We start from the raw sequence: 25411 nt of genomic DNA on the forward strand, positions 1-25411 counted from the left end.
CTGGACACCAACAGCACCCGATGTCAAGGGAAGGTCAAAAAGATCATCAAGGACATCAACCACCCGAGCCACGGCCTGTTCGCCCCGCTATCATCCAGAAGGCGAGGTCAGTACAGGTGCATCAAAGCTGGGACCTAAAGACTGAAAAACAGCTTCTATCTCAAGGCCATCAGACTGTTAAATAGTCATCACTAGCCGGCTACCAACCGGTTACTCAACCCTACACCTTAGAGGCTGTTGCCCTATATACATAGATCTCAAATCACTAGTCACTTTAATAATGGAACACTGGTCACTTTAATAATGGAACACCGGTCACTTTAATAATGGAACACCGGTCACTTTAATAATGGAACACCGGTCACTTTAATAATGGAACACTAGTCATTTTAATAATGGAACACCGGTCACTTTAATAATGGAACACCGGTCACTTTAATAATGGAACACTGGTCACTTTAATAATGGAACACCGGTCACTTTAATAATGGAACACCGGTCACTTTAATAATGGAACACCGGTCACTTTAATAATGGAACACTAGTCATTTTAATAATGGAACACCGGTCACTTTAATAATGGAACACCGGTCACTTTAATAATGGAACACCAGTCACTTTAATAATGGAACACCGGTCACTTTAACAATGGAACACCGGTCACTTTAATAATGGAACACCGGTCACTTTAATAATGGAACACTATTCACTTTAATAATGGAACACCGGTCACTTCAATAATGGAACACCGGTCACTTTAATAATGGAACACTAGTCATTTTAATAATGGAACACCGGTCACTTTAATAATGGAACACCGGTCACTTTAATAATGGAACACCGGTCACTTTAATAATGGAACACCGGTCACTTTAATAATGGAACACTAGTCACTTTAATAATGGAACACCGGTAACTTTAATAATGGAACACCGGTAACTTTAATAATGGAACACTAGTCACTTTAATAATGGAACACTAGTCACTTTAATAATGGAACACTAGTCACTTTAATAATGGAACACTAGTCACTCTAAAAATGGAACACTGGTCACTTTAATAATGGAACACTAGTCACTTTAATAATGGAACACTAGTCACTTTAATAATTGAATCACTGGTCACTTTAATAATGGAACACTAGTCACTCTAATAATGTTTACATACTGCTTTACGCATCTCATATGTATATACTGTATTCTATTCTATTGTATTTTAGTCCATGCCACTTCGGCATTGTTCGTCCTAATATTTATATATTTCTTAATTCCATTCTTTTAATTTTTTTGATTTAGTAAAGTCCAATGGGCCCTGGTCAAAAGTAGTGCACTAAATAGGGAATAGGATGCCATTTGCGACTCATGTCTAAATCTCACACGGGCCTGTTTGGTTTAGCGTACTCAAATGTTTGTTTGTTTATGTAGAGATCAGCGAGTGTTTACTTTACTGACTTTATTGTCCCCATGGGGAAATTTTGTTGCAGTGTCATGTACACATTTAAAGTGGTGTTTAAATACAAAACAAAATGACAATACAACTTTCATAACAGTTACATAGCAATAAAAAGAGACTAGCCTGCTGGTCTTACTGAGTCTACAGGAACATTAGCCTGCTGGCCTTACTGGGTGGACAGGAACATTAGCCTGCTGGCCTTACTGGGTGGATAGGAACATTAGCCTGCTGGCCTTACTGGGTGGATAGGAACATTAGCCTGCTGGCCTTACTGGGTGGATAGGAACATTAGCCTGCTGGCCTTTCTGAGTGGATAGGAACATTAGCCTGCTGATCTTACTGGGTCTATAGGAACATTAGCCTGCTGGTCTTACTGGGTGGATAGGAACATTAGCCTGCTGGCCTTACTGGGTGGATAGGAACATTAGCCTGCTGGCCTTACTGGGTGGATAGGAATATTAGCCTGCTGGCCTTACTGGATCTATAGGAACATTAGCCTGCTGGCCTTACTGGATCTATAGGAACATTAGCCTGCTGGCCTTAGTGAGTGGATAGGAACATTAGCCTGCTGTCCTTACTGGGTGGATAGGAACATTAGCCTGCTGGCCTTACTGAGTGGATAGGAAAATTAGTCCGAGCTATTTAGGAGATATCACACCTGGCACAAATGATTGTCTAGTTCTGTTTTTCCTGCTGAGGGGTGCCCTATACCTGCGCCCAGAGGGGAGTAGTTTAAAGTCCAGGTGCAGGGGGTGGCTTGTGGAGGGCCCTGACCTTGAAGATCTCATCCAGGTCTGTCTGTTTGACTCCAACTACCCTGCTGAAGGCCCTGACCTTAAAGATCTCCTCCAGGTCTGTCTGTTTGACTCCAAGTACCTTGCGGAGGGTCCTGACCTTAAAGATCTCATCCAGGCCTGTCTGTTTGACTCCAAGTACCTTGCTTGCTGTGGTGATAATCCTTCTCAGCATATTTCTCTGGCTGACCGTGACATTGCCAAACCAACAAACAATACAAAAAGTTCAAATACTCTCAATGAAAGATTTGTAAAACAGAGTCAGTATAGTACAGTCAACATTAAAAGATCCCAGCTTTTTGAGAAAGCACAGTCTCTGTTGTAGATCAGGTCTGTACATTTACTCCACTGAAGTTTATGGTCCAACAGGACACCCAGGTATTTGTATTCCTCTACAATCTCTATGTTCTGACCTCTGATAGATGTTGCAGAGGCCACTTTAATAATGTAATCATTATTAAAGTTTGTCCCAGCCCTGTCTGAACGGAGGAACATGTAGGAACAGGATGGTAGCCTACCTGAGGTTTCAGTGGAAACCGCTGTCAGGCAGGTAGAATTCACCTCTGTACTACTTCTGTACCTACAGGTATACTGCAGGTAGACTACATCTCTCAAAGCTGATAGTCAGCATTACACGTGCCCTGTATGTTCCATTAAACGTCTGTCTGTCTGTCTGTCTGTCTGTCTGTCTGTCTGTCTGTCTGTCTGTCTGTCTGTCTGTCTGTCTGTCTGTCTGTCTGTCTGTCTGTCTGTCTGTCTGTCTGTCTGTCTGTCTGTCTGTCTGTCTGTCTGTCTGTCTGTCTGTCTGTCTGTCTGTCGGGGAGGAATCAGTTACATGTAATCTGATTACAAAAAAAACTGTAACTTTAATCAGTTACGTTAGCTCTTAAGAGGAAAGTAATCAGATTACGTTACTGAGTTTTGGGTAATCCAAAAGTGATGTTACTGATTACAATTTTGGACAGGTTCACTAGCAACTGTAACCGATTACATTTAGACAGTAACCTACCCAACCCTGTGTGTGTCTGTGCATGTTTGCGCGTGTGCGCATACGTGCGCATGTTCATAAGTGTGTGTGTGTGTGTGTGTGTGTGTGTGTGTGTGTGTGTGTGTGTGTGTGTGTGTGTGTGTGTGTGTGTGTGTGTGTGTGTGTGTGTATGTGTGTGTTTTCATGCCCTCTTAGATATGGATGAGTGTGTGTCGGAGCCCTGTAAACACGGAGGAACATGTGAGGACCAGCCGGGTTCGTACTACTGCCACTGCCAACAGGGCTTCATGGGACAACACTGTGAAATAGGTACAGCATTCACTCTGTCTGGGGCCGTATCAAGTGTCTCAGAGTGGCTGATCTAGGATCAGGTCTCTCCTGTCCATGTATCTTTATTCATTATGATCTAAAAGTCAACACTGATCCAAAATAAGTAATCCTATCAAGACGTTTGATACGAACGTTCCCTGCTCTCATGTTTCTCAACTAATGGAGAAATAACCTTTAGTCTTGGGCTGGGTGGTAGCCTAGAGGTTAAGAGGTAGGGTCAGTAACTGTAGCCTAGAGGTTAAGAGGTAGGGTCAGTAACTGTAGCCTAGAGGTTAAGAGGTAGGGTCAGTAACTGTAGCCTAGAGGTTAAGAGGTAGGGTCAGTAACTGGGTGGTGGTTAAGAGGTAGGGTCAGTAACTGTAGCCTAGAGGTTAAGAGGTAGGGTCAGTAACTGGGTAGTAGTCTAGAGGTTAAGAGGTAGGGTCAGTAACTGGGTGGTAGTCTAGAGGTTAAGAGGTTAAGAGGTAGGGCCAGTAACTGGATAGTAGCCTAGAGGTTAAGAGGTAGGGCCTGTAACTGGGTGGTAACCTAGAGGTTAAGAGGTTAAGAGGTAGGGTCAGTAACTGGGTGGTAGTCTAGAGGTTAAGAGATAGGGTCAGTAACTGGGTGGTAACCTAGAGGTTAAGAGGTTAAGAGGTAGGGTCAGTAACTGGGTGGTAACCTAAAGGTTAAGAGGTAGGGTCAGTAACTGGGTGGTAGTCCAGAGGTTAAGAGGTAGGGTCAGTAACTGGGTACTAGCCTAGCGGTTAAGAGGTAGAGCCAGTAACTGTAAAGGTTGCTGGTTTAAATACCTAGCTGACTAGGTGAAATCTGTTGATGTGCCCTTGAGCAAGGCATTTAACCCAAATTGCTCTGGTTAAGAGCATCGGCTAAATTACTAAAATATGTCTCATTTTAAGGAGTTTATACATAGAGACACTATAGGCCCACTTAACCTCAGCTGTATCCCAGTTGTATCCCTCCAGCTGTATTCCAGTTGTATCCCTCCAGCTGTATTCCAGTTGTATCCCTCCAGCTGTATTCCAGTTGTATCCCTCCAGCTGTATTCCAGTTGTATCCCTCCAGTTGTATCCCTCCAGCTGTATTCCAGTTGTATCCCTCCAGATGTATTCCAGTTGTATCCCTCCAGCTGTATTCCAGTTGTATCCCTCCAGCTGTATTCCAGTTGTATCCCTCCAGTTGTATCCCTCCAGCTGTATTCCAGTTGTATCCCTCCAGTTGTATCCCTCCAGTTGTACCCCTCCAGCTGTATTCCAGCTGTATCCCTCCAGCTGTATTCCAGTTGTATCCCTCCAGTTGTATCCCTCCAGCTGTATCCCTTCAGCTGTATTTCAGTTGTATCCCTTCAGTTGTATCCCTCCAGCTGTATTTCAGTTGTATCCCTCCAGTTGTATCCCTCCAGCTGTATTCCAGTTGTATCCCTCCAGCTGTATTCCAGTTGTATCCCTCCAGCTGTATCTCTCCAGCTGTATTCCAGTTGTATCCCTCCAGTTGTATCCCTCCAGTTGTATCCCTCCAGCTGTATTCCAGTTGTATCCCTCCAGTTGTATCCCTCCAGCTGTATCCCTCCAGCTGTATTTCAGTTGTATCCCTCCAGTTGTATCCCTCCAGCTGTATTCCAGTTGTATCCCTCCAGGTGTATTCCAGTTGTATCCCTCCAGCTGTATCTCTCCAGCTGTATTCCAGTTGTATCCCTCCAGTTGTATCCCTCCAGCTGTATTCCAGTTGTATCCCTCCAGTTGTATCCCTCCAGTTGTATTCCAGTTGTATCCCTCCAGCTGTATTCCAGTTGTATCCCTCCAGTTGTATCCCACCAGCTGTATTCCAGTTGTATCCCTCCAGCTGTATTCCAGTTGTATCCCTCCAGTTGTATCCCTCCAGCTGTATTCCAGTTGTATCCCTCCAGTTGTATCCCTCCAGTTGTACCCCTCCAGCTGTATTCCTGCTGTATCCCTCCAGCTGTATTCCAGTTGTATCCCTCCAGTTGTATCCCTCCAGCTGTATCCCTTCAGCTGTATTTCAGTTGTATCCCTTCAGTTGTATCCCTCCAGCTGTATTTCAGTTGTATCCCTCCAGTTGTATCCCTCCAGCTGTATTCCAGTTGTATCCCTCCAGCTGTATTCCAGTTGTATCCCTCCAGCTGTATCTCTCCAGCTGTATTCCAGTTGTATCCCTCCAGTTGTATCCCTCCAGTTGTATCCCTCCAGCTGTATTCCAGTTGTATCCCTCCAGTTGTATCCCTCCAGCTGTATCCCTCCAGCTGTATTTCAGTTGTATCCCTCCAGTTGTATCCCTCCAGCTGTATTCCAGTTGTATCCCTCCAGCTGTATTCCAGTTGTATCCCTCCAGCTGTATCTCTCCAGCTGTATTCCAGTTGTACCCCTCCAGTTGTATCCCTCCAGCTGTATTCCAGTTGTATCCCTCCAGTTGTATCCCTCCAGTTGTATCCCTCCAGTTGTATCCCTCCAGCTGTATCCCTCCAGCTGTATTTCAGTTGTATCCCTCCAGCTGTATTCCTGTTGTATCCCTCCAGCTGTATTCCAGTTGTATCCCTCCAGCTGTATCTCTCCAGCTGTATTCCAGTTGTATCCCCCCAGTTGTATCCCTCCAGCTGTATTCCAGTTGTATCCCTCCAGTTGTATCCCTCCAGCTGTATTTCAGTTGTATCCCTCCAGCTGTATTCCAGTTGTATCCCTCCAGTTGTATCCCTCCAGTTGTATCCCTCCAGCTGTATCCCTCCAGCTGTATTCCAGTTGTATCCCTCCAGCTGTATTCCAGTTGTATCCCTCCAGCTGTATTTCAGTTGTATCCCTCCAGCTGTATCCCTCCAGTTGTATCCCTCCAGCTGTATTTTAGTTGTATCCCTCCAGTTGTAGCCCTCCAGCTGTATCCCTCCAGTTCTATCCCTCCAGCTGTATTCCAGTTGTATCCCTCCAGTTGTATCCCTCCAGTTGTATCCCTCCAGCTGTATTTCAGTTGTATCCCTCCAGCTGTATCCCTCCAGTTGTATCCCTCCAGTTGTATCCCTCCAGCTGTATTTCAGTTGTATCCCTCCAGTTGTATCCCTCCATTTGTATCCCTCTAGCTGTATTCCAGTTGTATCCCTCCAGCTGTATTCCAGTTGTATCCCTCCAGTTGTATCCCTCCAGCTGTATTCCAGTTGTATCCCTCCAGTTGTATCCCTCCAGCTGTATCCCTCCAGCTGTATTCCAGTTGTATCCCTCCAGTTGTATCCCTCCAGCTGTATTCCAGTTGTATCCCTCCAGTTGTATCCCTCCAGTTGTACCCCTCCAGCTGTATTCCAGCTGTATCCCTCCAGCTGTATTCCAGTTGTATCTCTCCAGTTGTATCCCTCCAGTTGTATCCCTGCAGTTGTATCCCTCCAGCTGTATCCCTCCAGCTGTATTCCAGTTGTATCCCTCCAGCTGTATTCCAGTTGTATCCCTCCAGTTGTATCCCTCCAGCTGTATTCCAGTTGTATCCCTCCAGCTGTATTCCAGTTGTATCCCTCCAGCTGTATTTCAGTTGTATCCCTCCAGTTGTATCCCTCCAGCTGTATTCCATTTGTATCCCTCCTGTTGTATCCCTCCAGCTGTATTCCAGTTGTATCCCTCCAGTTGTATCCCTCCAGCTGTATTCCAGCTGTATCCCTCCAGCTGTATTCCAGCTGTATTTCAGTTGTATCCCTCCAGCTGTAGTCCAGTTGTATCCCTCCAGCTGTATTCCAGTTGTATCCCTCCAGCTGTATTCCAGTTGTATCCCTCCAGCTGTATTCCAGTTGTATCCCTCCAGCTGTATTCCAGTTGTATCCCTCCAGCTGTATTCCAGTTGTATCCCTCCAGCTGTATCCCTCCAGCTGTATTCCAGTTGTATCCCTCCAGCTGTTTCCCTCCAGCTGTATTACAGTTGTATCCCTCCAGTTGTATTCCAGTTGTATCCTTCCTGTCTCTGAGTGTGTTGTGTCTCCAGAGCAGGACAGGTGTGAGTCCGGCCCCTGTCTGAACGGCGGTGTGTGTTGTGTCTCCAGAGCAGGACAGGTGTGAGTCCGGCCCCTGTCTGAACGGCGGTGTGTGTCGTGGCTCCAGGAGCAACTACCTGTGTGTGTGTAAAGAAGGGTTCTTGGGGGACCACTGCCAGTCATGTGAGTAGAGCTATACCCGGTTCAGTCTGAAATGTCACCCTATTCCCTCTATAGTGCACTACTTTTGACCAGGGCCATATGTAGGGAAAAGTGCACTATGTAGGGAATAGGGTGCCATTCAGTGGCGGCTGCTGAGGGGAGGACGGCTCAGAATAATGGATGGAACGGAGTGGATGGAACGGTGTCAAACACACGGAAACCATGGAAACCATGGAAACCATGTGTTTGAGGTATTTAATACCATTCCACTTATTCCACTCCAGCCTTTACAACGAGCCCGTCCTCCCCAATTAAGGTGCCACCAACCTCCTGTGGTGCCATTTTGGATGCAGTCTCTTCTACTGTGGTGGTGGTAGTAACAGAATAGCACATCATGGTGATAGATGGTCTCTGACTCCCCCTAGTGGAGAATCCCTGTATACTGCAGCCGTGTGGGAACAGAGGCCTCTGCCATAGCGACAGGAAAGGGAACTACAGCTGTGCTTGCAAAGTGGGCCACACAGGAAAGGACTGTGAGAGAGGTGAGAGTTAAGCACGTTCAGCTATCTTATCGACTATCAATTATCTTATTGGTGTTTCATTCAAGAAACCCATAAATTAAATCAATTTATCAATCAATCAATACCAAATCTATTCTTTGTGGTAGAAATAACCAATGATATTTTACCACTGTTCCCAGACCTGTTGCCTCCCTCTGGTCTGCATGTACTACGGGTGGAGGAGGATGAGGTGGTTCTGCGCTGGGACCTGCCGGACCCTTCCTCTCAGAGCCTGGTCAGTTAAATGTTTTTTTTTATTTTTATTTAACCCATTGAGGTCAGAAGACCTCTTTCACCAGGGGGGTATATTATAAAACTAGATCAATGAGTTAGACAGATTACTTTGATAAACAATTCATTACACCATTGCCCATTTCATGGTGGTTATCTTTAGCAACGACAACAACAACAACAACAAAAAGTCAGCTGGCTAAATCATTGATCCTTATTTGTAGTATAAACCTCAGAGGAACTGGTCTAAAGCAGTGCACTATATAGGGAATAGGGTTCCATAGGGCTCTGGTCTAAAGTAGTGCACTATATAGGGAATAGGGTTCCATAGGGCTCTGGTATAAAGTAGTGCACTATATATAGGGAATAGGGTTCCATAGGGCTCTGGTCTGAAGTAGTGCACTATATATAGGGAATAGGGTTCCATAGGGCTCTGGTCTAAAGTAGTGCACTATATATAGGGAATAGGGTGCCATAGGGCTCTGGTCTAAAGTAGTGCACTATATAGGGAATAGGGTTCCATAGGGTTCTGGTCTAAAGTAGTGCACTATGTATAGGGAATAGGGTGCCATAGGGCTCTGGTCTAAAGTAGTGCACTATATAGGGAATAGGGTGCCATAGGGCTCTGGTCTAAAGTAGTGCACTATATAGGGAATAGGGTGCCATAGGGCTCTGGTCTAAATAGTGCACTATATAGGGAATAGGGTGCCATCAAGGACGTAAGTTGAAACCTTGAATACTTGTACATGGGGGTTGTACGTCCGTCACGTCGGTCGCGTCGTTGCCATAGTTACTGTATCAACATACTACAGATGTCGCGGCATATTTTTTATTTATTTTATTTTATTTCACCTTTATATTTCACCAGGTAGGCAAGTTGAGAACAAGTTCTCATTTACAACTGTGACCTGACTGATGGTTAATGCCAAGTCTTTCTGAAAGGGGGGCTAATGACTGTTTCCATCGTAATTATAGTATAGTGGCCTGGAAATATGATGACATTGCTAAAGTAGACAAATTAGTAGAAAATAACCTTTGCCATCATTATGAGGTCGTCAAGTTTACTTTAGAGAGATGAGCTATCAACGTTTTTCAGAAATAGCTAGCAATGCTAACGTTAGCTAGTTAAAATGTCGGTGCTCTCCCCTCAATCTTAGGTTTTCTAGCTAAAGTTCTACTTCCTCGAAAGCCAGAAACGTAATCGTGTTTTCATGCCACAGTAATGCACTTCAGACTAAATGTTCATTAGCACATATTGAGACTGCATTGTGTAGAAAGCTCTGCTGGGCTTCAGTCCTAAAACGAACGTGCAACCCATGGATAGGTCAGTGGCTTCGCTGTGACCTACGCCCCTCTGGATCTCCTGGGCCGTGGCAGTGGAACCAGGAAGACTGACTTCCTGGACAAGAAGCAGGCCACGTATCAGCTGCAGGGTCTGGTGCCTGGCCTGTTATACAACATCTCTACCTTCTCTGTGAAACGAAACACCAACAGCAACGATATCAGCCAGCCAGCCATCGCTCTCATACGCACCAGTGAGTGGACTGTGAATGCTTCAGTACAGTGACGATTGTCACTGGTTTATGTAAAGTGTAGTTTAGTGTGTGTGTGTGTGAGTGTGTGAGTGTGTGTGTGTGTGTGTGTGTGTGTGTGTGTGTGTGTGTGTGTGTGTGTGTGTGTGTGTGTGTGTGTGTGTGTGTGTGTGTGTGTACTGACCTGTGTATCTCTCTCTGTGTGTCAGGGCCACGGCGGGTGGATCAGCTGCAGGTAGTCAACGTATCGTCCTCCCAGGTATGGCTGAGGTGGCTGGTTCAGGCTGCTCGTCATGCTACTGTCAGCCAGGTGCGCCTTTCCCTGGTCTCCTGGGACGGTAGTGGAGTTGGCACCGCTCTGCTCAACACCAGCACAATGGAATATGCCTTCAGGTTCTGCTCCACTCAACATCATTATCACTAGGTTGGCTGTGGATTTGAGTGATTCTCAAAGTACTTAGTCTATCCACAGGGGTACTTGGAAAGACTCGTGAGACCATAGACCTACTGGTCTAATGCCCATGAGGAGATAGTCTGGGCAGAGCATAATGTATTTGGTGGTAGTGACCAAAAAAAACGTTGAAAACCACTGATTTACAGCCTGCAATACTGATTATGTCCACTAGATGTCACTGTATCACTATCACTTAATATTACTTTCTATGGCATTGGTTCTCAACCTTTTTCGATTACTGTACAACCAAGTACATTTTGCCCGGAGTACCCCTGGAGATTTCTGTCTATGTGTTTCTCCCCTTCAGCTCTCTGCTCCCTGGTCAGATGTACACGGTGGACGTTCTAACTCAGAGTGGGATCGGACCAGACGAGTCACCCTCCACCAGTCACTCTGCTGGACCGCTGCAAGTCTGGACCAGTATGTCATCATGTCTCATACATCAATCAATCAATCAATCAGTCAGTCAATCAATCAAACATGTATTTTATAAAGCCTTTTTTACAATCAGCAGTTTACAGATAACGAGCCCCAAAAAAAACCAAAGAGCAAGAAATGCAGAAGTAGAAACTCAATGAACCTCAGGAATTCGCTATGCATTCGTTAAGCATCTGGAAACATCCCCATCCTAACATAGATAGTCTTGTCCACCATGCAGAGGGATTAATTAACCTGAGGGAAGACACTTAAAGATGGCCACTCCAATTAGAAAATGTGATCCGGATCAACTGTCAGAATCCGGATCAACTGTACCCCGAGTGGCACAGCGGTCTAAGGCACTGCATCTCTGGTGTGATCCCGGGCTTTTTCACAACCGGCTGTGATCGGGAGTCCCATAGGCCGGCGCACAATTGGCCCAGCGTCGTCCGTGTTAGGGGAGGGTTTGGCCGGGGTAGGCCGTCATTGTAAGATAAGAATTTGTTCTTAACTGACTTGCCTAGTTTAAATAAAGGTTAAATAAAAAAAATGAAAACTGTCACAATCAGGATCAACTGTCACGATCGGGATCAACTGTCACGATCGGGATCAACTGTCACGATCAAGATCAACCGTGTCAGACTTGTATCAGTGCAAATGTGTCATAGGCTCTCGCATATCAACGAACCTAAGGAATTCTAGTGATGTGGAAAAGTATTATACAGTTACATATCGGTATATTATGTTTGTGCTTGTTGTCTGTACCTGACACCAAAAACCCAGGATTTTTCCTTCATATCTTGTTCTCCATCTTCTTTTGAAATAGGGAGCCAATTTATTTTCAGCACTTTTATTTCCATGACTGATCAACTCATTTTCTCATGTCTCTCTCTCTCTCTCTCTCTCTCTCTCTCTCTCTCTCTCTCTCGTCCCTCTGCAGCAGACATGGTGAGCAGTGTGTTTGGAACATCGAATCGCAATAAAAATCGTATTCATAGGTTGCACCTCCGTCGTTCGGTCGCGTCGTGCCATTGTATTGAACGTTCTCGAGCCGCCCTCTATCGCCAGGGCCATAGTGGTGCCCTAAAGCGGTGATAAGCCCAGTCATTCTGGACTGAGGCGAACTACTGTTTAGTCTAAATTACACTATAGTGCCTGGAAATACAATAACATTCAAAAGTAGTAAAATATTTAGTAGGAAACAACTTTGCCAGCATTATCATATCGTCAAATTGACTTTACATCAAAAGGTTTTCCTACTAATTATTTGCCTTCTTTTGAATGTCATTGTATTTCCAAGCCACTGTAATTCACTTTGAATGAAATCTTCATCAGTGCTTATTGACGATGCGTTGAGTCGAATGCTCAGTCAGGCATCAGTCCAAAACGAACCTTCAAAACCAGAGCTCATTGACGATGCGTTGAGTAGAATGCTCAGTCAGGCATCAATCCTAAAACAAACCTTCAAAACAATATTGTGAGGAAACATGCAACCTATGAATAGAATCGTGAGAATCGCAATCCATATAGTATCGGCACCTAAGTATGGTGATAATATCACATACAGTGAGGTCCCTGGCAATAACCAGCCCTAAGGAATTCACTACGCATTTGTTAATAATATATAAATCCTCTTAAGGATTGGACCCTTTTTTTCCATTTTCTCCTAAATGACATACCCAAATCTAACTGCCTGTAGCTAGGGACCTGAAGCAAGGATATGCATATTCTTGGTACCATTTGAAAGGAAACACTTTGAAGTTTGTGGAAATGTGAAATGAATGTAGGAGAATATAACACATTAGATCTGGTGAAAGATAATACAACCTCATGCTAATCGCTAAATAAAATGAAAGAAAACACTTTTTGCATAGGCTATTTAAAGAACTGGTTTAGATTATTAAATAATAATAATAATGAATAAACAATTTATAATAAATATACGATAAATAAATATAAGGTAGAAAATTGCATCAAACATGAATAGCGAGTTGAACAGAGTCCATTTGGTTGCATCGACATTCTGCTCGTCTTTGTCCACTACAGTATTAAAACTCGTCCTACGAGGACATTCCCCTTGTCGGCTTCTTTTCACTATCCTCTTTCTCCTCCAACTTTCATTTTACTTTTATGAAAAAGGCCAAGGCCTCTCTCTCTCTCTCTCTAGTCGGTAAATCCATTTTTAATTGCACATACCCGAGACCTGTGGCAATTATGTCAGACCCGCTCCGGATTCGAGACAGAAGTCTGAGTTTAGGACCCGGATTTAAGAATTTTGGGGTCTGTTGGACCTTTAGTCTCAACTGTTTCTATCAGCATACAGACACTGTCCTCTCTGTGCCCCCCCCCCCCCCCCCCCCCCCCCTCTCTCTAGGACCCCTCCCCCCTCAGAACCTGTCTCTGTCCCATGTGACTTCCAACTCTGCCCTGGTGACGTGGGATCCCCATCCCAGGAACGTGCCAGACGGCTTCGTGGTCAATGTGACGCGAGGCCTGAGCACCCGGAGTCGCTTCCTACCCAATGGGAAGCTGCGAACATATACCCTGAGAGAGCTTTCCCCAGGACAACACTACCACCTAGTCCTCATGGCTGTTAGGAACACAGGACAGGAACAGATCCACAGTGTACCACAACACCTGGCCTTCACCACATGTGAGTGCTCTGCTTCCAGACCGTACTATAGGCTACGGCTCGAACATGCACTACTCTGAGATTTCACATTGTAATGCTCTGGGGAATTCTGCTCAGAGCCCAGAATGACACAGGAACCAACTTGAAACTTCTACCATTTGGGACTATCGTTTTGTCTGTTTCAGTCTGAAAGCTTTCCTTTACCACTTCCTATGCAACTAACTTTAACTTTACCTGGACCAGTACCGATGGAGGAGAGATGGGGAGGGAGGACGAGGGAGAGACCGTCTGTCGTGGGAACCCCTGTGAGTCATACACTAGCCCCGTCTGAACCTCAGGACCTGGGGGTGACTGGAGAGAGAGAGCACTCTGAAGAGATGCCCAGGTGAGTAAGTGAGACTGAGACAGAGAGAGAGAGAGCGCTCTGAAGAGATTCCCAGGTGAGAGAGAGAGTGAAAGGCAGAAAGAGAGACAGACAGACAGACAGACAGACAGACAGACAGACAGACAGACAGACAGACAGACAGACAGACAGACAGACAGACAGACAGACAGACAGACAGACAGACTGTAGGGGGTTAAGTTATCAAGGCTATGAGACACTAGAGCGCAGTGTTGCACACGTATTGCAGAAATTGTTCTTTCACTGCTAAGTTGTAAACTGACTATTTAGTGCTAACTAGACAAGGTTGGTCCCCTCAGGCTCTACTTGTCTGTCTCTGTAAAAGCTTCGGCCATCATTTGTTCTCTTCCAGATACACAGAACTGATTGATGGAAGGAGGAGGATAACAGCTAAGTTCACTAGCCTGCCCAGAAAGGTCATCAGACACCGTACTAGTAAGTAGTATCATAACCCCCATATATCACAATTCAAAACAGCATCTTTAACAGTCAGCATGATGGTGTGTGCCCTGACCAAAGTAATAATTTTGTACGTGCCAATATATCTCGCTCAATACCTCCTTAAAAACAGTTCATATTCTTGCCTTGCAGAGCCTGAGCCTCCTATTCAGTTACAGAGGATGGAGGAGACAACTAATCAAATCGGCCTTGCACTAGAGAGGAAGGAGGAAGAGGAGGGGCCCGGTAGGTTCTCTACAGCAGGGTTCTGTCTGTAGGGTTCTGGTCAAATGTAGTGTACAATAAAGAGCATAGGGGTGTCATTTGGGACATATGCAACCTCAGTGAAACCTGAGCTGCTGGTTTGTCTGCTGGCCTCTCTCTGCTTGGGGTCCTGACAACAGTATGCTGTGTTTCAGAGTCGTCCCGGGACTGCCAGAGCCTGCCTTGCCTGAACGGGGGTACGTGTGAGAAGGGGAGCGACTCATACATCTGCAATTGCGCTTCTGGGTTCAAGGGCAGGCAGTGTGATCTGTGTAAGTTTATGTCTCCCTCCCCACCCCACCCACCACTTTCTCTTCAATGCATTTCCTGCCCCAAACACCCTCAGTCAGACTCATTCCTTTCCTAAAACCATCAATCACCTCTCTCCTCTCAGACGAAATCCCTTTCTTTCTGTCCTCACTCTCTCTCCCTTCCTCTCTGTCCTCTCTCTCTCTCTCTCTCTCTCACTACCTCCCTCCCTATCTCTCTGTCCTCTCCCCCCTCCCTCCCTATATTTCTGTCCTCTATCTCTCTGTCCTCTCTCAATTCAATTTAAATGTCAATGTAAGGGCTTTATTGGCATGGGAAACAAATGTTAACATTGCCAAAGCAAGTGAGGTAGATAATATACAAAAGTGAAATAAACAATCAAAATGTACAGTAAACATTACACTCACAGAAGTTCCAAAAGAATAAAGACATTACAAATGTCATATTATGTATATATACAGTGTTGTAATGATGTGCAAATAGTTAAAGTACAAAAGGGAAAATAAATATTTACAATGGTGTTTGTTCTTCACTGGTTGCCCTTTTCTTGTGGCAACAGGTCACAAATCTTGCTGCTGTGATGGCACACTGTGCTATTTCACCCAGTAGATATGGGAGTTTATCAAAATTGGGTTTGTTTTCGAATTCTTTGTGGATCTGTGTAATCTGAGGGAAATATGTGTCTCTAATATGGTCATACATTTGGCAGGAGGTTAGGAAGTGCAGCTCAGTTTCCACCTCATTTTGTGGGCAGTGTGCACATAGCCTGTCTTCTCTTGAGAGCCAGGTCTGCCTATGGAGGCCTTTCTCAATAGCAAGGATATGATCACTGAGTCTGTACATAGTCAAAGCTTTCTATAAGTTTGGGTCAGTCACAGTGGTCAGGTATTCTGCCACTGTGTACTTTCTGTTTAGGGCCAAACAGCATTCTTTCTAGTTTTTTTGTTAATTCTTTCCAATGTGTCAAGTAATAATCTTTTTGTTTTCTCATGATTTGGTTGGGTCTAATTGTGTTGCTGTCCTGGGGCTCTGTGGGGTGTGTTTGTGTTTGTGAACAGAGCCCCAGGACCAGCTTGCTTAGGGGACTCTTCTCCAGGTTCATCTCTCTGTAGGTGATGGCTTTGTTATGGAATGTTTGGGAATCGCTTCCTTTTAGGTGGTTGTAGAATTTAACGTCTCTTTTCTGGATTTTGATAATTAGTGGGTATCGGCCTAATTCTGCTCTGCATGCATTATTTGGTGTTTTACGTTGTACACGGAGGAATATTTTTGTAGAATTCTGCATGCAGTCTCAATTAGAGGTCGACCGATTAATCGGAATGGCCGATTAATTAGGGACGATTTCAAGTTTTCATAACAATCGGTAATCGGTATTTTTGGCCACCGATTTGCCGATTTATTATTTTTTATTTGTATTTTTTTACACCTTTATTTAACTAGGCAAGTCAGATTAAGAACACATTCTTATTTTCAATGACGGCCTAGGAACGGGGGTTAACTACCTTGTTCAGGGGGGATTCGGGGATTCGTTTTTGCAACCTTCCGGTTACTAGTCCAACGCTCTAACCACCTGCCTTACATTGCACACATTGCATGGCTGGCTGACTACCTGTTACGCGAGGGCAGCAAGAAGCCAAGGTAAGTTGCTAGCTAGCATTAAACTTATCTTATAAAAAACTATCAATCTTAAAATAATCACTAGTTAACTACACATGGTTGATGATATTACTGGTTTATCTAACGTGTCCTGCGTTGCATATAATCAATGCGGTGCCTGTTAATTTATCATTGAATCATAGCCTACTTCGCCAAGCGGGTGTTGATTTAACAAGCGCATTTGCGAAAAAAGCACTGTCGTTGCACCAATGTACCTAACCATAAACATCAATGCCTTTCTTTAAAATCAATAAACAAGTATATATTTTTAAACCTGCATATTTAGTTAATATTGCCTGCTAACATGAAATTGTGTCACATCTCTAGCGTTGATTGCACACAGAGTCTGGGTATATGCAACAGTTTGGGCCGCCTAGCTCGTTGTGAACTAATTTGCCAGAATTTTACGTAATTATGACATAACATTGAAGGTTGGGCAATGTAATAGGAATATTTAGACTTAGGGATGCCACCCGTTAGATAAAATACGGAACGGTTCCGTATTTCACTGACAGGAAAAATGTTTTGTTTTCGAGATGATAGTTTCCGGATTCGACCATATTAATGACCTAAGGCTCGTATTTCTGTGTGTTACTATGTTATAATTAAGTCTATGATTTGATAGAGCAGTCTGACTGAGCGATGGTAGGCACCAGCAGGCTCGTAAGCATTCATTCAAAACAGCACTTTCCTGCGTTTTGCCAGCAGCCCTTCGCAATGCATTGCGCTGTTTATGACTTCAAGCCTGTCAACTCCCAAGATTAGGCTGGTGTAACCGATATGAAATGGTTAGCTAGTTAGCGGGTGCGCGCTAATAGCGTTTCAAACGTCACTCGCTCTGAGACTTGGAGTAGTTTTTCCCCTTGCTCTGCATGGGTAACGCTGCTTTGAGGGTGGCTGTTGTCGATGTGTTCCTGGTTTGAGCCCAGGTAGGAGCGAGGAGAGGGATGGAAGCTATACTGTTACACTGGCAATACTAAAGTGCCTATAAGAACATCCAATAGTCAAAGGTATATGAAATACAAATCGTATAGAGAGAAATAGTCCTATAATTCCTATAATAACCACAACCTAAAACTTCTTACCTGGGAATATTGAAGACTCATGTTAAAAGGAACCACCAGCTTTCAAATGTTCTCATGTTCTGAGCAAGGAACTTAAACGTTAGCTTTCTTACATGGCCCAAAATGCCATTTTACTTTCTTCTCCAACACTTTGTTTTTGCATTATTTAAACCAAATTGAACATGTTTCATTATTTATTTGAGGCTAAATTGATTTTATTGATGTATTATATTAAGTTAAAATAAGTGTTCATTCAGTATTGTTGTAATTGTCATTATTACAAATAAAAAAGAAAAAGAAATCGGCCGATTAATTGGTATCGGCTTTGGTCCTCCAATAATCGGTATCGATGTTGAAAAACCATAATCGGTCGACCTCTAGTCTCAATTTGGTGTTTGTCCCATTTCGTGAATTCTTGGTTGGTGAGCGGACCCCAGACCTCACACCCATAATGTGTTCTATAACTGATTCAAGTATTTTTTGCCAGATCCTAATTGTTATGTCCCCCAACACCACTTTCCGTCATTTGTAAAGCAGACTCTCATGCCAAATGGAGTCAAAAGCTTTTTTGAAGTCAACAAAGACTTTGGCTTTGTTTTGGTTTGTTTATTTGTCAGTTAGGGTGTGCAGGATGAATACGTGGTCTGTCATACGGTAATTTGGTAAAAAGCCAATTTGACATTTGCTCAGTACATTGTTTTCTCTGAGGAAATTAACTAGTCGCTGTTAATGATGATGCAGAGGACTTTCCCAAGGTTGCTGTTGACACATATCCCACGGTAGTTATTGGGGTCAGATTTCTCTCCACTTTTGTGGTTAGGGGTGATCAGTCCTTGGTTCTAAATATTGGGGAAGATGCCAGAGCTGAGGATGTTGTTAAAGAGTTTAAGTATCGCCAATTGAAATTTGTGGTCTGTATATTTTATCATTTCATTGAGGATACCATCAACACCACAGGCCTTTTTGGGTTGGAGGGTTTGTATTTTGTCCTGTAGTTCATTCAATGTAATTGGAGAATCCAGTGGGTTCTGGTAGTCTTTAATAGTTGATTCAAAGATTTGTATTTGATCGTGTATATGTTTTTTGCTCTTTGTTCTTTGTTAAAGAGCCAAAAAGATTGGAGAAGTGGTTTATCCATACATCTCTGTTTTGGATAGATAACTCTTCATGTTGTTGTTTGTTTAGTGTTTTCCAATTTTCCCAGAAGTGGTTAAAGTCTATGGATTCTTCAATTACATTGAGCTGATTTCTGACGTGCTGTTCCTTCTTTTTCCGTAGTGTATTTCTGTTTTGTTTTAGTGATACGCCATAGTGAAGGCGTATGCTCAGGTTTTCTGGGTCTCAATGTTTTTGGTTGGATAGGTTTCTCAATTTCTTTCTTAGGTTTTTGCATTCTTCATCAAACCATTTGTCATTGTTGTTAATTTTCTTCGGTAATCTGAGTGAATTTTTTTAGATTTGATAGGAAAGCTAGAGGTCAAATATACTGTTTTGGTTTTCTACTGCCAAGTTTACACCTTCAATACTACAGTGGAACGTTTTGTCCAGGAAGTTGTCTAAAAGGGATTGAATTTGTTGTTGCCTAATTGTTTTTACGGTAGGTTTCCACACTACTTTCCTTCCACCTATAGCATTTCTTAATATTATTCAGTTCCTTTGGCGTTGATACTCATGATTGAGTATTGCTCTGTTCAATACCTTCCTCTCTGCCTCCCTCCTTCCTCTCTGCCTTCCTCCTTCCATACCTTCCTCTCCCCCTTCCTCCGCCCTCTCTCCTCAGTCCCTCATCTCACATTTAACAGCCTTGTAACTGTTGCTTCCTCTAGCCCAAAGATTCTCCGTGTCTTAATACCTTTCTCTCTGTTTATCCTTGTCCTGCCGCAACCCCGACTGCAGTCTGCCAACGATTGCCCCACCCGTGTACCCGCCTTTACTCTGAAACAAAGAGCATGCCCGTCTGGGTGGGTGAAGTCTGCCATTACATGTGAGTGTCAAACAGCGGACAACAGTGATATCCTGCATGTTTGTACCTGTCAGGACGGATGTCACCCTCAATCTCGGTATACTGAAGCCTTTACAGATGCATATAGTATATACTGTGTAATAGTAGTATCAGTAGTAGTAGACTAGTAGTAGTAGTAGTAGTAGTAGTAGTAGTAGTAGTACCATCATCAGTCGTTGTAGTAGTAGTAGTAGTAGAAGTGGAAGTAGTTGCAACAGTAGTAGTAGCAGTAGTAGTAGTAGTGTTACCTGTGAGTGTCAACCATTTAGGAGTACACCACATCAGTCATTGGCTTCATCAATAAGTGCATCGATGACATCATCCCCACAGTGACCGTACGTACATACCCCATCCAGAAGCCATGGATTACAGGCAACATCCGCACTGAGCTAAAGGCAAGAGCTGCCGCTTTCAAGGAGCGGGACTCTAACCCGGAAGCTTATAAGAAATCCTGCTATGCCCTCCGACGAACCATCAAACAGGCAAAGCATCAATACAGGACTAAGATCGAATCGTACTACACCGGCTCTGACACTCGTCGGATGTGGCAGGGCTTGCAAACCATTACAGACTACAAAGGGAAGCACAGCTGAGAGCTGCCCAGTGACAAGAGCCTATCAGATGAGCTAAACTACTTCTATGCTCGCTTCGAGGCAAATAACACTGAAACATGCATGAGAGCACCGGCTGTGCCGGATGACTGTGCGATCACTCTCTCTGCTGCCGATGTGAGTAAGACCTTTAAACAGGTCAACATTCACAAGGCCGCTGGGCCAGACGTATTACTAGGACGTGTACTGAGAGTATGCGCTGACCAGCATATACCCAGACTCTGTCAGCAAGTGTCTTCACTGACATTTTCAATCTCTCCCTGTCTGAGTCTGTAATACCAACATGTTTCAAGCAGACCACCATAATGCCTGTGCCCAAGAACACTAAGGTAACCTGCCTAAATGACTACCGACCCGTAACGCTCACTTCTGTAGCCATGAAGTGCTTTGAAAGGCTGGTCATGGCTCACATCAACAGCATCCTCCCGGATACCCTAGTCCCACTCCAATTTGCATACTGCACCAACAGATCCACAAATGATGCAATCTCTATTGCACTCCACACTGCCCTTTCCCATCTGGACAAAAGGAACACCTATGTGAGAATGCTATTCATTGACTACAGCTCAGTGTTTAACACCATAGTGCCCTCAAAGCTCATCACTAAGCTAAGGACCCTGGGACTGACCACCTTCCTCTGCAACTGGATCCTGGACTTCCTGACTGGCTGCCCCCAGGTGGTGAGGGTAGGTAGCAACACATCCGCCACACTGATCCTCAACACTGGGGCCCCTCAGGGCTGCGTGCTCAGCCCCCTCCTGTACTCCCTGTTCACCCATGACTGCATGGCCAAGCACGACTCCAACACCATCATTAAGTTTGCCGATGACACAACAGTGGTAGGCCTGATCACCCGACAACGACGAGTACAGGGAGGCCAGTTGACCCCCTCCACTTTGTACCATCCCCCAACCTACCTCCCCCCACCCAGGCCCTGTGTGAAGGGGTGGTAAAATTCTAAGAGGAGAATCTCCTGCCACATGGCCCATAGAGAGACACAGGAAATTCTTTCAACTCACAGAATTGGGGAACCGAATGACATTTATGTTCTGGAGAAGGTATAAAAGATTGGTAAAGAATCCAGCTACGAACTGGTCCGCTTGGTACAATTTTGTGATGCTCAGAAGAGACAATATAGCCATATTACCATAAAACTGTTTATATAATAGCCTCAGCTATGGGACTTGCATCCAAATGGTGGTATAAAATGTATTAATAAGGATAAAGCTATTTGTAATACGTTGAGATGCCATGTACTGATGTTAATGTGATAGAATGTATTTCTGTTCAAAAGCTTAGATCAGTCATCGGCACGCCCCCCAGGGACATGGACAGGACAAGGCGTCATGTGACAAGCCTGTTCTATGTTCACTTATAAAACCCCACCTAGAAGTTATTTCTTTAGACCAGCTTACCTCAGAAGAGAGAGGCAGACCAGCTTACCTCAGAAGAGAGAGCAAAGGTTTGACCCCCAATTCCTCTACTGAAAGTTAACTATACCACATGGTTCAACTTTTAGACTAACGAGACCGACAGAATAAGAACAAGTGTTTGACATTAATTATTAGTCTGCAGCTAAGTAAATTATATCATTGAACGCGAAGACCAACGAAACATCCATTCTATAACGACATTAATGAATGTCGCTTTGAAAGATCCATTCTAACCGGTAGAGAGAGAACAAGACAAAACTCTCCAACAGAACAGAACTCTCCAACAAGGATCCCGACGACACACTGAGCGTAAATATATATTGATTGCAATTGTTCCCGAATGAGTGAGCGTTCATGTGCAAAGGATTAGCATATCAATTGTTAATATTAATGAACTCTGTGTGCCTCCTCAGATGCCCTTTATGACCCTTTGTTTAACAAGACACCAGCCATGCCTGTTTAGCCCACTAGGGCACATTACTCTACCAATTCTTTGTGACGATAACTACTGTTTGTATGCTTTCTGTGAATTACTTAGTTTAGTAAATAAATTATTTTAAGACAATTGATGTATGGATGACTTTAGTAAAGGCTGGATTCGTGCAGATACAACAATTTACGACGTTTGGAATGAGACTGGACGCGAGGTAAAATACACCATTTAAACCAGAAGATAATCGGCCTATACTATACTATAATATAATATATAATGTTATAATATAGGAAAGTTATATTAGAAAAATTATAACTTTGTAATCTGAATATTTTCCTTGGTTCCCCGATCTCCTAGTTAATTACAATTAAACGATTAATCAGTTTAATCGCGTGATAATAATTACAGGGAGTTAATTGATAAACATGTCTTCAGTTTAATGGTACCCCAAAGACACGACACAGCCTATAGGGAGGAGATCAGAGACCTGACCGTGTGGTGCCAGGACAACAACCTCTCCCTCAACGTGATCAAGACAAAGGAGATTATTGTGGACTACAGGAAAAGGAGGACCGAGCACGCCCTCATTCTCATCGACGGGGTTGTAGTGGAGCAGGTTGAGAGCTTCAAGTTCCTTGGTGTCCACATCACCAACAAACTAACATGGTCCAATAGTCGTGAAGAGGGTACGACCAAACGTATTCCCCCTTAGGAGATTGAAAAGATGTGGTATGGGTCCTCAGATCCTCAAAAGGTTTTACAGCTGCATCATCGAGAGCATCCTGACGGGTTACATCACTGCCAGGTATGGCAACTGCTCGGCCTCCGACCGCAAGGCGCTACAAAGGGTTGTGCGTACGGCCCAGTACATCACTGGGGCCAAGCTTCCTGCCATCCAGGACCTCTATACCCCCCCCCCATTTTACACTGCTGCTCCTCTCTGTTATTATCTACGCATAGTTACTTTAATAACTCTACCTACATGTACATATTACCTCAATTACCTCGACACCGGTGCCCCCGCACATTGACTCTGTACCGGTACCCCCTGTATATAGCCTCCACATTGACTCTGTACCGGTACCCCCTGTATATAGCCTCCACATTGACTCTGTACCGGTACCCCCTGTATATAGCCTCCACATTGACTCTGTACCGGTACCCCCTGTATATAGTCTCCACATTGACTCTGTACCGGTACCCCCTGTATATAGCCTCCACATTGACTCTGTACCGGTACCCCCTGTATATAGCCTCCACATTGACTCTATACCGGTACCCCTGTATATAGCCTCCACATTGACTCTGTACCGGTACCCCCTGTATATAGCCTCCACATTGACTCTGTACAGGTACCCCCTGTATATAGCCTCCACATTTACTCTGTACCGGTACCCCTGTATATAGCCTCCACATTGACTCTGTACCGGTACCCCTGTATATAGCCTCCACATTGACTCTGTACCGGTACCCCCTGTATATAGCCTCCACATTGACTCTGTACCGGTACCCCTGTATATAGCCTCCACATTGACTCTGTACCGGTACCCCCTGTATATAGCCTCCACATTGACTCTGTACCGGTACCCCCTGTATATAGCCTTCACATTTAGTCTGTACCGATACCCCTGTATATAGCCTCCACATTGACTCTGTACCGGTACCCCCTGTATATAGCCTCCACATTGACTCTGTACCGGTACCCCTGTATATAGTCTCCACATTGACTCTGTACCGGTACCCCCTGTATATAGCCTCCACATTGACTCTGTACCGGTACCCCCTGTATATAGCCTTCACATTTAGTCTGTACCGATACCCCTGTATATAGCCTCCACATTGACTCTTTACCGGTACCCCCTGTACATAGCCTCCACATTGACTCTGTACCGGTACCCCCTGTATATAGCCTCCACATTGACTCTATACCGTAACACCCTGTATATAGCCTCCACATTGACTCTGTACCGGTACCCCCTGTATATAGCCTCCACATTGACTCTGTACCGGTACCCCTGTATATAGTCTCCACATTGACTCTGTACCGGTACCCCCTGTATATAGCCTCCACATTGACTCTGTACCGGTACCCCCTGTATATAGCCTTCACATTTAGTCTGTACCGATACCCCTGTATATAGCCTCCACATTGACTCTTTACCGGTACCCCCTGTACATAGCCTCCACATTGACTCTGTACCGGTACCCCCTGTATATAGCCTCCACATTGACTCTATACCGTAACACCCTGTATATAGCCTCCACATTGACTCTATACTGTAACACCCTGTATATAGCCTCCACATTGACTCTGTACCGGTACCCCCTGTATATAGCCTCCACATTGACTCTATACCGTAATAACCTGTATATAGTCTCCACATTGACTCTGTACCGTAATACCCTGTATATAGCCTCCACATTGACTCTATACCGTAATAACCTGTATATAGTCTCCACATTGACTCTATACTGTAATACCCTGTATATTGCCTCCACATTGACTCTATACCGTAATACCCTGTATATAGCCTCCACATTGACTCTATACCGTAATACCCTGTATATAGCCCCGCTATTGTTATTTACTGCTGCTCTATAATTTTTTGTTATTCTTATCTCTTACTTTTTTTTAGGGGGGGGGGGGTTCTTAAAACGGCATTGTTGGTTAAGGGCTTGTAAGTAAGCAGTTCATTGTAAGGTCTACCTACACCTGTTGTATTCAGTGCATGTGACTAATACAAGTTAATTTGATTTGTACTCCCCAGGTATAAAAGGACGTACAAAGTGCAGCAGGATGTTTGCTATCGAGAGATCTGTGAACCACCGTTGCCCAAGAAAAGTCCCAGTGAGTTACAACAGTAGAATAGAGGATGTTACTGTACTGAAGGAAGTCATTCAAATATAATAACATTCGTCTTGTTTTCTCTGTTTCAGACAGAAGAACCAACAGCCAATAATAATGGTTGGTTTTCTATGATACAAATCAAATGTAATTTGTCACATGCGCTCCATACAACAGGTGTAGATCTTACAGTGAAATGCTGACTGACGAGGCCTTAACCAACAGGTGTAGACCTCACAGTGAAGTTTTTACTGACTTACAAGCTTTTTCCTCAATGATGCGGAGTTAAAATAAGAAAATAAAAACATGAGAAATAAAGCACACTTAGATGACCCATGTTGTAGGATGACCCATGTTGTTGGATGACCCATGTTGTAGGATGACCCATGTTGTTGGATGACCCATGTTGTAGGATGACCCATGTTGTAGGATGACCCATGTTGTTGGATGACCCATGTTGTAGGATGACCCATGTTGTAGGA

General features: G+C 44.2%; 2 protein-coding genes across 2 annotated transcripts in view; both read left to right on the forward strand.

The window, feature by feature from the left end:
* The window catches only part of LOC106594307 (sushi, nidogen and EGF-like domain-containing protein 1), a 153874-nt gene extending 150177 nt beyond the window's left edge, over positions 1 to 3697 (forward strand). Inside the window, exon 13 of the mRNA XM_045687965.2 lies at positions 3430 to 3697. Within this exon, the coding sequence (XP_045543921.2) occupies positions 3430 to 3599 (170 nt within the window). The 3' untranslated portion in view covers positions 3600 to 3697. The remainder of the gene's footprint in view (positions 1 to 3429) is intronic.
* A 3887-nt stretch (positions 3698 to 7584) lies between these two features.
* Positions 7585 to 15686, forward strand: LOC145858592 (sushi, nidogen and EGF-like domain-containing protein 1). Its single transcript, XM_082957102.1, has 11 exons — positions 7585 to 7705; positions 8110 to 8226; positions 8385 to 8479; positions 9800 to 10010; positions 10217 to 10400; positions 10769 to 10881; positions 13253 to 13531; positions 13754 to 13895; positions 14266 to 14348; positions 14505 to 14597; positions 14771 to 15686. The coding sequence occupies exons 5-11, from the start codon at positions 10384 to 10386 to the stop codon at positions 14980 to 14982; spliced, it is 939 nt and encodes a 312-aa protein (XP_082813228.1). The 5' UTR covers positions 7585 to 7705; positions 8110 to 8226; positions 8385 to 8479; positions 9800 to 10010; positions 10217 to 10383; the 3' UTR covers positions 14983 to 15686.
* The last annotated feature ends 9725 nt before the right edge of the window (positions 15687 to 25411 follow it).

This window comes from Salmo salar, chromosome 10, assembly GCF_965601325.2.
Source record: "Salmo salar chromosome 10, fSalSal1, whole genome shotgun sequence".
In the NCBI taxonomy this organism is placed as follows: Eukaryota; Metazoa; Chordata; class Actinopteri; order Salmoniformes; family Salmonidae; genus Salmo; species Salmo salar.

Coding starts and splice junctions, on each gene's coding strand:
- LOC145858592 (XM_082957102.1), top strand. Junction 13,532..13,753: donor ACACCTGGCCTTCACCACAT/GTGAGTGCTCTG, acceptor TACCTGGACCAG/TACCGATGGAGGAGAGATGG. Junction 14,349..14,504: donor GGTCATCAGACACCGTACTA/GTAAGTAGTATC, acceptor CTTGCCTTGCAG/AGCCTGAGCCTCCTATTCAG.